Here is an 11,263-nt window from a genome sequence, read left to right on the forward strand (position 1 = left end):
TTTCCATTGGATTTGACAATAATAACATTAACATAACGCTTAACCTTTGAGGTTGCAATACGATTTGTGAGAACTTGCAGTGTACCCGTAAGAGTGGTATTAGTGAATTTTCCTTTGTCAAAGCACTCATTTTAAGCATGTCATGACACTGCTAGTCTCATTGGTTAAATGCAATTTAGCAAACACTACCACTTTCCTAATAGTAGAGGTATCATATATTTGTTGTGGAAAAAAATAAAGAAAATCCACATTTATCCACATCTAAAAGGCTCCTTCCTGTCCTTAATTCAGTCCGGCTTTCAGCACATCTGCTGAATCCCATTCCATTCCCCACCGGCCACTATATAACAAAAGTCCTTCACATCACTTCGACATGTCCTCTGTCTCCTTTAGCTGCTGAGGGAATCCAATTATCCCTTCAGCCAATAAAGTGTTCTTCGAAGCTGCTTTTTAAAAACACACCCATGCTGTATATTCTCTCCCGATTCCTATATGATAGTTGATAATTATTTTAAATGTTCTTCTTCCCTACATTCAGTTGTTAAAAGCAATAATAATTACACTATCAGATTATAAATAGTACAAAAGCAAACAAAAGATGAATTGCTTGATCACACAGTAACTTTTATTTTCTACTAAAACACATGTTTCATGCAGGATTGGACACTTTCCACAACAGCCAACAAAAACACAATGAAACTAGTTCAAAGCCACCTGGAGGCATTTGGCCACACAACATTAGGCAAGATGGACGCAAGGTTGAGTGTGTGCACATTTCTAGAAGGGTTATAAATATAGTGAGTCTTCTTCTGCTGTTTCATGCCGTTACATGCTTTCATTTGATAACCAACAGCCAGCCAATCATACCTGGTCATGACACTGCATTAACTTTATGATGCCAAGGGGAAAAAAAGTCTGTTAAGAGCACAATAATAAATGCACCTGAAAATAAATAAGAAAACAAAAGAACCAAGTGAAATATTGCTTTGGAAAATAATAATATCTATGTACAGTACAAAGTAGCGCAGAAACATGCTTTTGACAATAAACTCATAGATGTGGTACAGTTTGGTTTGTCTCCTTATTGATTACGGTTGGCTGTGGCAATTAAAGGATTTAAAAAATCTTTTCTGTCTATTTTTGTATGCCAACTTCGCAGCGCGCACTGCGACCTACACAAAGGGCTATGCACTGATAGGCTGCAGCACAGCTTAAGTTTAAACAGTGGAGTAGATAGAAGGCATATGTGAATCAGAGTATACTAAATGTGAAGGAGAGGCTGAGCACGCAGGAAAGTCTACGCTCTACTATACAAGGCCTGCTATGATCTTCATATGAAAATAAAAGAGGTAGGCTGATTCTCTCCACTGCTCAGGATATACTGACAGTTTAATAAGATGCAAAAATGGGCATTGATGTACTTGTCAAACATGCTACACACAAAGCCTGTTGCAAAGATGACAGTCCAGCACAGCATGCTTGAAATCAGACGCCCAACCGATTAAAAATAGTTTTTCTTTTTCTTACACACGCTGCTTGCATATCAATACTATTAAGACTTGGATTATTTTTTCATGTAAACGAGGAGACAACAAAACACACGACTCATGCATGCTTTAACCTCCTGACTGTAGAACAACAGTAAACACAGACGGATGTTACTGCACAGAATATTTAGTAGCCTTTGCTTGGATTTTTAGGTTGCAGGAGAATGTTAAGAGAGCTTTGTTGATAGAGAAAAAAAAGCCATTCAGCACATTTTCTTGTCTTTCTTACTGCCCGTCTGCATGACATCATTGAGGTTAAACGACATGAACGCAATCTGCTCAAGTTCACTCTCTTTCCCGCACTCCATCAAGCACGAGAACTGATCCTTGTCTCCGTTGTAAGCCAGGTCTGAGTATCCGCTGGGCCCGCTGTGGATGATCCTGGGCCTGTCCCACCCTGATGAGTGCAGGGGGGATCGGTTCAAATACACACCCATGTCCCTTCTACTAGACTTGTTGGTCGGGTGGATGAAGAGGAGCCAGGTCTGCGTGTCTGGAGACAAGAGCGACGTGCCACAAGCTTTGCTTTCAGCGTCATCGTTGGGGACAAATTCAGGGGCAGGGAAGCCGATGACGCTGCCCTGACAGCCTGAAGGCGGCTCCACCAGCTCCGGAGCAATGTGGGGTTTGTCAAAATACACACCGCTGTTTTCACTGAGGGCCTCACACCTGTGGCCCCCAGTGTTACGAGCATTGCAGTAAAGATGACTCCTGCCCTCGTGGTCTATGATCTCTGCCATTTCGCACTCACATGACTTTTTTCGAAGCATCTTACCTATATGCCACGTCTGGCCAAAGTCCTCGCTATAAACTGACAGAGCACGTGGGTAGACTGTGAAAGGAATGGGGTAGGAGCAGCATCTGTAAGGGACGTAATAGGCGTACGCTGGGATGATCAATCTGCCGTTCTCCAGCTGAACACCGTGGCCCGGGCCCACAGCGAACGTGGCCCACTTATGGATAGTTTCACCAATCACACTTTGTGTTAAGTCTCTCGCTTGACTCCAGGTTTGCCCGTCATCGCTGCTGCTAACACAGCAGAGGCGCGTCTTGTTCTTACCTGTGAGAATCTGCCTCAACTCTGTGGTGTTTCCCAAGATACCGATGAAAAATAAAAACAGTGTTTTGCTGTTTTTTTCGTATACAGGGCAGGGGTTCATAGTGCGGTGGTTTGGGAGGCATGCTGTTGATAGCTCCTGACTGGACGACCACTGAAAAACATTACAAGACAAGAGTTAGAAAAGATGAGCATAGATCACGTTACCAGGTATCAGTATTTAAGCAAAGGTTAATATGCTGGTTTATGCAAGTGAATAATAACCTGAACAGATCCATCATCCTTCAACATTCCTCTTCTCATAACAAGGATTTTGGCATCATGGTCACAGGGTGAGGATCTTTTCTCTGCAAAGGCGAGGAAGGTGTGACTGTGCCTCAGATAAATGAGAGCAGGGATTCTGTATGTTATCCCACTTGGCTCCTTTTCAAACAAAGTTGTTTTGACTGGTTCATCTCCACTGCGACTCTTTGATGGTGTATTTCCCATGGTGGATCAGATTTCCTGCGAATTGAACATGTGCCAAATAATGTGAAAAGTGTTGGTTTGGTATAACAATGTTGAGACAGAAAGAGTTCACAGTCCAACAGCTCCTCATAGACACATATGACAGCGTTGTGACAAATTGCACATAACGTATAGTGTGCATGCATAATAAAATGCTCACCTTCACTTGTCACTCTTCACATTGGACACCCTTGATCTTTTCGTTAACGGCATTATACCGTCTAATATCACGCCATAAAAGAGACCTCTAATTTTCACGACACTGATGCTATGGGTCCATCTGAAAAGAAGACGGCTCTAAAGCGAAACATACACTCTCTGTTACTTCCGGGTTCGCTCAGACGTCTTGTTTAAAAATACATACGTAAGCTAGAACTTTAGTTTCAGTTTTAATTCAAGCATTCCTCGCTTACTCGCGCTTTCACATAACCTAAATGAGATATAAAGTGGCTACTAAGTATTGGAAGACAGGAGTTATCAGAAACACGGACTTATTACGGTGTCCTGGCTCACGCATGCGCAGTGTTGTCAATTCCGTTTAGACGCTAGCTCGCTAAACTGTGTAAAATGAACAGGGGTCGATCGTTTATCCGTCTTTGTAAGTCGTACACCGCGTGTTGTGCATGAAAAACGATGGCGTATTCATAACACTATATGTGCAATGTTTTAAAGTACGTTCACCTGCATGGGCAGACCGTTCTTATTATACATCCATGGGGCAGACCTCTATCTTACCAGTGAAGTCAATCTTTGACTAACTAGTCTCGCCATGTTTTCTCTTTACCGCCTCCTGCCGGACGGGAGAACGGCTCTCATTTTACATGCTGTTGCTAGGATACAGAGGACTACAGTGTAGCTCCAGACCAAAAATATTTTGAAGTATTTCTACATTACCTCGCGAATAGCCTCATTAACACTTACGTGCTAAGTTGTTTGCTGATAAATGGATATCACAAGCAAACAAGATGACTGCAGCGTCCTATAAATGTGATAATGGAGAGAAGAATCTCACCAAATGTTTCCCACCCCGGACATTGCTCAGCCGGAGGAAAGAAGGTATGTTAAAAACAAAGAAGTTACTTACAATATACATGAAGGCTCCCATACTACAGATTTACACACCCTTTGCTGTCCAATGAAATGTCAAGTTTTTGTTATTGGGATTGTTTGTCATAAACTAAAAAGTGTTCATTTATGGATGAATACAAGTATCCTACTTCTTAAGCTAAATATTCAAAACCCCTCTTTGAATAGAAGTATAAATGCACAGTCACAAAGATGAAAACAGGGCTGTTGTTCTAAGCTCATTAAAAGTTATTTTCAGAGAAACATGGTTGTTGTTTTTTTTCAGAAAAGCTAAACTAAATACCCTACTACTACAATATTATATTATTTTATAGAATATGATGTTTTGCTGAGGATTAAACTACCAAGTAGTACACCCAGGAGTTAAAAAATAGCACAACATCACAACATTAAAATGCAGCAAACACATTTTATGCAGTAACAATATATATCCAAAAAAGTAATAATAGCAAATGACTGATGAGGCAGGATTTTTACTTTAAAGGAGCCTTTTCACAGTGTGTACTTTGAGGGAAATAACGGATCTCAATAGCCTTTTTCTTCCCCCACTGACCACCATGGTTATTAATTATACATTTGTAAATCTGCATGCTGATTATATTTCAATTCAACTTTCCTGTAGCGGCTGGACATTTGCTTGAATATCACAGAACGACAGACGAGCAGAACCACAGGAATGTGCGTAGAAGAATAAAAGAGACTCCTGAAGAATGTGGGAACAGCAGGCGGGCTGAGACTCCTCATAACACATTAGATGGGATTTTACTGGTAAGGCTCTGAAACATATTATAGATGTGCTTATTTGACAAAATTGTAGCAAGATGTTTTTTTTCTTTCGGTGCCCACAAACAATCACAATTTTCTTTTGTAGCTCAAGTTACATTGTGTTGGTAATCCGTCTGAGCTGTGCTCCGTTGACATCAGTGAGCAGAAACTGAACTCTGTAAGAATGACTTTTCACACATTTGAACTGTTTGAAACTCAGTGGGTAAAACACATTTAATATGTGTTTCTTCATGTGCACAGGTCAAGCCAGAAGAGCTCAAGGTGTTTGACAATGTAGTTCACATTGATGCATCTATTAACTCCCTTTCTTTAGGTGATTATTGTATACATCATGCAGACTTTCCTTCAATAAGAAGTTGTGCCTCTTGCATGTTTCTTTAAGACAATGTGTTTTTACAGGGTCTTTCAGCAGTTTTGTTTCTTTAAGGCAACTCAATGTGTCATTAAATCGGATCAGCAACATGACGTTTCAAGCTGCTGACTTCCCTCATCTCGAGGTAAGGGACTTTCTCTTATTTAATAGACCACTATTACGTTCTTAAAATTGTATATTTGGGTTTTGACCTGCCACATGGTTAACAATATAACTTTACATGCCCATTTAGTCAAACCATTACATTACATTGCATTTAGCTGACGCTTTTATCCAAAGCGACTTACAATAAGTGCGTTCGACCAACAAAATACAAACTTGAGGAAAACAGAATCATATAAGTACATCAGGTTTCATAGAGCAAAAACATTTCAAGTGCTACTCAACTGGCTTTAGATAAGCCAGTCCTTTATTAGTATATAAGTGCTTTGTTAATAGTTCTATCGCTCGAAGTGGAGTCGAAAGAGATGAGTTTTCAGTCTGCGCCGGAAGGTGTGTAAGATATCTGCTGTCCTGATGTCAATGGGGAGCTCATTCCACCATCTTGGAGCCAGGATAGCAAACCCACGTGTTTTTGCTGATGGGAACTTGGGTCCCCCTCGCAGCGAGGGTGGCATCTAAACATTATATATTCATCCAAAATGTGTTCTATTAGCTTGTTTCACTTCTGCATTGATCTTAAATAGTGAGAAAACAATGTTCATTGCACATCTAGGTTGTGTATATCTGCCTATATCATACCTTTATATTATTAAAATTACAGCGACAACAAATTACAAGGATCGGCTATAATTTGTGTCAAATATCAATAATATTTCCAAATGAGCAACAACTTTACCTAACAATTTCTTTAAATCATTACAGGTTTTGGATTTGTCCTACAACAGTTTGTCTGCAGAGGATATTGTTTCCTTGGGTCGGCTTCCACATCTAAAACGCCTTCACCTGACTGGAAATCAGCTTCATCGTCTTCCTCCTAATCTGGGTTCCTCCAACCATGACCCGTCCCACCTGTTCGTACCTTACTTTTCATTGTCCAGGCATAAAGGCATCATGAAGTGTCAAGTTTATTCTTAACATGTAATCTTTATTTTCACAATGCCCAACACATCTTCCTCCTCTTCCTCTCCCCCCTGGCACTATCACTCTTTTGTAGAATAGGTATTGAGAGTGTCAAGATATTATATTTTATTTAGAGCATTCACACTCCTTACTTAACAAATCCTTCACTTTTGAGCAGATGATACTGTGACAATTCAGATGCTACATTTGTTAATAGTGTTACTGTTTACCTGTTTAGTTTGATTTACATTTGCCCAAATGAATCCACTCCTCTCAGTTTTTCTCATTTATTCTGGAAAAAATGTCAAAAGCACAAGAAGATAATTGATCAAATCTTACCAGAGTGGGATTGCTTTTCTGTCATTCACTTCACAAACAGGTCAGCTCTGTCACACACAGCTCTGTGTATTGGCTCTTTTGCCTGTGAGACAGGGCCTACTTTCCATTTAAAAGCTATTACAAAAAAAACCTATTATGTGAGTCATGGAAAAGCTGGCAGAATTAAATACAATTAATCTGCTTCAGTGTTTCGAGGACAAATAAGTATCTAACAACATGATGCTATGAACATGATCCAACATGATCCAGTCTGCTTTTTAAATCTGTTATTGCAGAATGTACTTTATATTGATGTTTTGAAGCATAGTAGGCTACAATATCTTATATCACAATGCCTTTGTGGTTACAGTTAAGAGTATACACAGTTATTCAACTAATAATGATGACAATAATAAACAGTACAAGGGTATGCGGAGGTTTTGGCGCAGTGGTTAGAGCGTAGATCAAGGGGCGTTGGTGAACTCCAGTTCGAAACCCGCCTCGGCCGCCACTGCGTCAGGCCGTCGTGTCTTTGGGCCAGACACTCTACCCGCATTTGCTCCTGTGGGTAATGTCCACAGTAATGACATTTACATGTCTAATATGTGTAATATGTAATTGTAAAGCGCTTTGAGCACCTGTAAAAGCGCTCTAAATAAAAAATGTAATCCATTATTATTATTATTATGATTTCATAACACAACAACTTGTCTTAAGCGTTACTTACTGTACAGAGAGAGGCCGCAAACTGCAATGCATGTATATAAAGTTTTCAAATTGACCAAGAGGTGGTGCACAAAATGCTCCTAATTCACACTCCTGAATCTAGTGTAGCAACTGTAGAGACATTTGATACACCTGCTGGACAGCCAGGTTCATAAAGAGCAGGAAGTGGTGTGCCCACAAACTGTATGTCGTATGTTACTGTACACATTCATGCATTCATCCGTGTTTGTGTGGAAGTCATAGTCTTAGTGAATTGTGTTGTTTGTTCTGTGTTTACAGGCCAGACACACAGTTTGGAGCTCTTGAGGTCCTGATGCTGGACGATAACAAACTGTCCTCTGGAGTCTTCAACAGTCTGGCAAACCTTAAGAGGTCATGATGTGGTTGAAGTATTACTCGAGGTAGTCTCTAATGTCACAATGCGTAAAAACATCTTATAATGATCTTTTACAGGCTGAAGTATCTAAACCTGCAGGGGAACCATATTTCTGAAATTACATTTTCGCAAATTGAGGGCTATTCCAAGCCTTTTCAGACTTCTGTTGAAGAGCAAACATACAAAGAGGGTTTTGGTAAATGCTTGATATCATTTATAAATAACTAACAATGGACCTGCATTTTAAAAAAAAATCAAAAATCTCTTTCTTCCTTGATCCAGGCCACACTGAGACAAATCCTAATGCTGCTGAAAGATCCAGCTTCCCACTACCTGAGCTTCAGTTTATCAATTTAGCAATCAACAAGGTGTGTTGGATCAATTGTTCTAATATAGCAAATACAACCCCTTTTTAAAATCAGCTAACATGTCTCATCCGTGTTTCTTCATCAGATTTCTGAGGAGGAAGCGCTGATGGCGGTCGCTCTTTTCCCGATGCTTCGAGAAATTGACATTCACTCCAACCCTCTGACCACACAGAGGAGCGGTAAGGCTTCTCTCCTCCGGTAAGAGTATCTTTCGGAATATTCAATGTTAAAATTGGCTTTATGTTTTTCTTGGACACAGGAGATCCTCCCTTACTGACCTATTACCTCAAAGCGAAACTGGGGATTAGGATCAATCGCAAAAAGACCCAAGAGCCATTGAAGCTCTCACTGAAGGTGTCCACTGACCCTAAATGGAAGGTAACATCCGTTCTGCTTCGATTTTTGATTGTGACCAGCCAGATTTTCTTTACGAGAGTCACTTCATTTGGTGACATCTTTGCGTCACAGTTCATAGAAAGACCCCCCAAAGTGTGGAAGAAGCCCCTGTTGATGGAGGCACCCTGTCTCACCCAAACTCATGTGGAGAAAAGTGAGTCGACTGCAGAGGAAACACCAGAATCTGAGAGCGGGAATTGCAGAGACGACACCTTCCAAGAAAGCACAGAGCACTTCTTTGTTACTCAGGTATGTGCATGTCCAGTTTTTGTGTTTTTTTTAATGTTCTACCTCTCTGCAAATATACTCTCAGTGTTATTTCATGTTCAGGCAACACAAGTTCCTGAATTTGAGTGTGATCTTCAAGCTGATGAAAAAGAGATTTCAGCGAACAAAGCCGATACCATTCCAGAAAGATTCTACGAAATGTTGATGGACACAAAACCGAATCCCGATGTGGTGGAGCCTGTCGGTGAGGGCGGCACTTTCTCCTGCAGCTCTTTATTTTTGAAAAATGTTCTAAAGCCTTTAAACGTTTGGCTTTACAATTCCCCCATAGTTTAGGGGAATATTCATGTTTTCTTTCTTCTTTCAACAGGAATTCAAACAGCTGTTCGGATGCTGGAACACAAACTGAAGAATCTGAATGTTTACAGAGACTCAAAACCAAAACTTGATAGCATCCAGATGCCTTACAGCAAAAGAGAGAAAAGGGTCTCTATATATTGCATTCACCCTCAATATTACTGTCAAGTTGAAATAAAGGGGCTATAAAGAATAAAATACGTTGTTATCGCCTTTGTGTCCTGACTTTTAAATCTGTTCACAGATTAAGGAACTTCCGCCATTGAAGCCGATAAAGCAGCCAACTGAAAGGGTGGATAAACTGATAAAGGAAATTAAGGAGAGTACAACGATCAGAGAAGTCCCCTTAAGTATGAACATTTCTGATACAGTCAATGTCCGCTAACTCTACATGTCATGACCTTTCTCTATATAACATTCTGTTCTCTGCAGGCAGGGCCATACACGGCACCGGTGTTAACAAGCAGGAGCAAAAGGAAGCTCTGTCGCTGCTGAGGGACATTAAGACAAAGCACAAGATGGTCCATAAGGAAACAATGGAACGAGCAGCCAGCATAGAGTCCGAGAGAAACACCAACCAAAACGGAGCTGAACCCCCACCTGTACAGATTCTCTAATACATATTCAACCTCAGATTAACTGTGAATTAATTTATTCCTTTGATAACATTTCCTTGATGTTGACATCACAACTGGTGTGAATGGAATGGGTGAGAAAACCAACCTTGTGTGAAATTGTAAGTGCTTTCATATCGCTTTGCCTTTATTAAGATTGATGGCTCATAGCAAAGATGAAACTGAGAAGCAAGGTAGAACTAAATATTTTCTAAGTCTGATATAAACAGTTTCCTGTCTTGTGTTTAGACTTAAAAAGGACATGTTATGCTCATTTCCAGGTTCATATTTGTATTTTGTTCCTCTACTCCTGTGACATGTTGACATGCTTTAATGTTCAAAAAGCTATTTATTGGTCTAGCCTTTGCAGACCAAGTACATGCACAAAAACCTTTACAACAGGAAAGGAGAACCCCAAAAAGCATAATGGGGCCTCTTTAAGTGGGAAAAAAGGTTTTGAAGGAAAATGTAATGTTTCATCTGTGAAACAGATTGGGGAGAAATGTGCCTTTAATGTGCCGTTTCATTTACTTAACTTATTAACACACGTAACAGCCAAAAGTAGATTTTCTTCAGCTGTTTACACATTAAAGTTACTCAGAAGAGCCATTCCTCCTGCTCTTATGTCATAAACCACGAATAGAAAACTATTTAGAGAAAATCCTGATACAGTTTTTCTCTAAAAACTATTTTAAAGAGAAAATGTATCAGGAGACTATTTATTTTGACTTGCCTTCCAGGAAATACTGTAATACTTAATACTGTAGGCAAAAGTTCATTTTAAACAACAAACCTATTGTCTATAGCTAGCAAGGGATCCTTATATAGAATCCTTTTGTTGGATCTGGCTATTTAGTTGTTTGTAATCTAAGCAGACCCCTTCAGTTCAATATCTTTCAATATCAAATCTCTTATTAACCCTATGGTTGAAAGGTCATGTGTGACATCTCCTGCAGGCTTACAATAAAAACGTCATTTATTTCTGGTCATGTTCTGTTCGTTCCCCTTGTGACTTCAGCCTCCTCTTACATATGATTTAAATTCTGCAGAGCAGCTTGCAGATGTGGAATGCAGCTTCAGCCCAGGTGGAATAAATCAATACGCACTCTGCAGATATTTCATGGGAATATACATGATCATATTCATGTCTGCTTGTTTTCCTGCTGCTGGTGAGTATCATAATGCACTTAGCCTTCAGTCTGTGGGTCTGGTTGGGATGTTTTCATCTTCAAATATGATGAATGGTGATGAGGACAATGTGCCAAATGACAAAGAATAGACACGCTGCAGAAATACAACTTTCAAGCTCTACACAGCAGAGCTTACAGGTACTAAAAAGATATGATGCTTAATGTAATTGCACATTTATTTTTCTCATAATAGCTGTATTTGTTATGCTGCATACAGGCTCAAGTGAAACTCAAGCCTATTCAAGCCAAGTCAAATGTCCTTCTTCTAAGAC

At 39.9% G+C, this 11,263-nt stretch overlaps 2 protein-coding genes across 2 annotated transcripts; one reads left to right on the top strand and one right to left on the bottom strand.

Moving 5' to 3' along the window:
* Positions 1–606: 606 nt before the first annotated feature.
* On the bottom strand, positions 607–3,719 carry LOC117535881 (sialidase-3-like). The gene is made up of 3 exons (XM_034200529.1): positions 3,272–3,719; positions 2,869–3,108; positions 607–2,758 (listed from the first exon to the last, which is right to left on the bottom strand). The coding sequence occupies exons 2-3, from the start codon at positions 3,091–3,093 to the stop codon at positions 1,751–1,753; spliced, it is 1,233 nt and encodes a 410-aa protein (XP_034056420.1). The 5' UTR covers positions 3,094–3,108; positions 3,272–3,719; the 3' UTR covers positions 607–1,750.
* A 242-nt stretch (positions 3,720–3,961) lies between these two features.
* Positions 3,962–10,842, top strand: xrra1 (X-ray radiation resistance associated 1). Its single transcript, XM_034200539.1, has 16 exons — positions 3,962–4,167; positions 4,820–4,965; positions 5,069–5,140; positions 5,224–5,296; positions 5,383–5,480; positions 6,221–6,369; positions 7,742–7,834; positions 7,916–8,034; positions 8,121–8,206; positions 8,292–8,385; positions 8,466–8,584; positions 8,675–8,851; positions 8,933–9,074; positions 9,201–9,316; positions 9,432–9,537; positions 9,620–10,842. Exons 1-16 carry the CDS (start codon positions 4,077–4,079, stop codon positions 9,802–9,804), a joined length of 1,866 nt encoding a protein of 621 aa, XP_034056430.1. The 5' UTR covers positions 3,962–4,076; the 3' UTR covers positions 9,805–10,842.
* The last annotated feature ends 421 nt before the right edge of the window (positions 10,843–11,263 follow it).

Source organism: Gymnodraco acuticeps, unplaced genomic scaffold (genome assembly GCF_902827175.1).
Source record: "Gymnodraco acuticeps unplaced genomic scaffold, fGymAcu1.1, whole genome shotgun sequence".
Taxonomy (NCBI): Eukaryota; Metazoa; Chordata; class Actinopteri; order Perciformes; family Bathydraconidae; genus Gymnodraco; species Gymnodraco acuticeps.

What these genes read in the sequence shown, in the direction of transcription:
- xrra1 (XM_034200539.1), top strand. Translation starts at nt 4,077, where the DNA reads ATGACTGCAGCGTCCTATAAATGTGATAATGGAGAGAAGAATCTCACC. An exon ending in CATTAGATGGGATTTTACTG is followed by an intron (nt 4,966 to 5,068) that starts GTAAGGCTCTGA and finishes TTTCTTTTGTAG; the next exon opens with CTCAAGTTACATTGTGTTGG. An exon ending in CGATGTGGTGGAGCCTGTCG is followed by an intron (nt 9,075 to 9,200) that starts GTGAGGGCGGCA and finishes TTCTTTCAACAG; the next exon opens with GAATTCAAACAGCTGTTCGG.
- LOC117535881 (XM_034200529.1), bottom strand. Translation starts at nt 3,093, where the DNA reads ATGGGAAATACACCATCAAAGAGTCGCAGTGGAGATGAACCAGTCAAA. An exon ending in AGGATGATGGATCTGTTCAG is followed by an intron (nt 2,759 to 2,868) that starts GTTATTATTCAC and finishes AATGTTTTTCAG; the next exon opens with TGGTCGTCCAGTCAGGAGCT.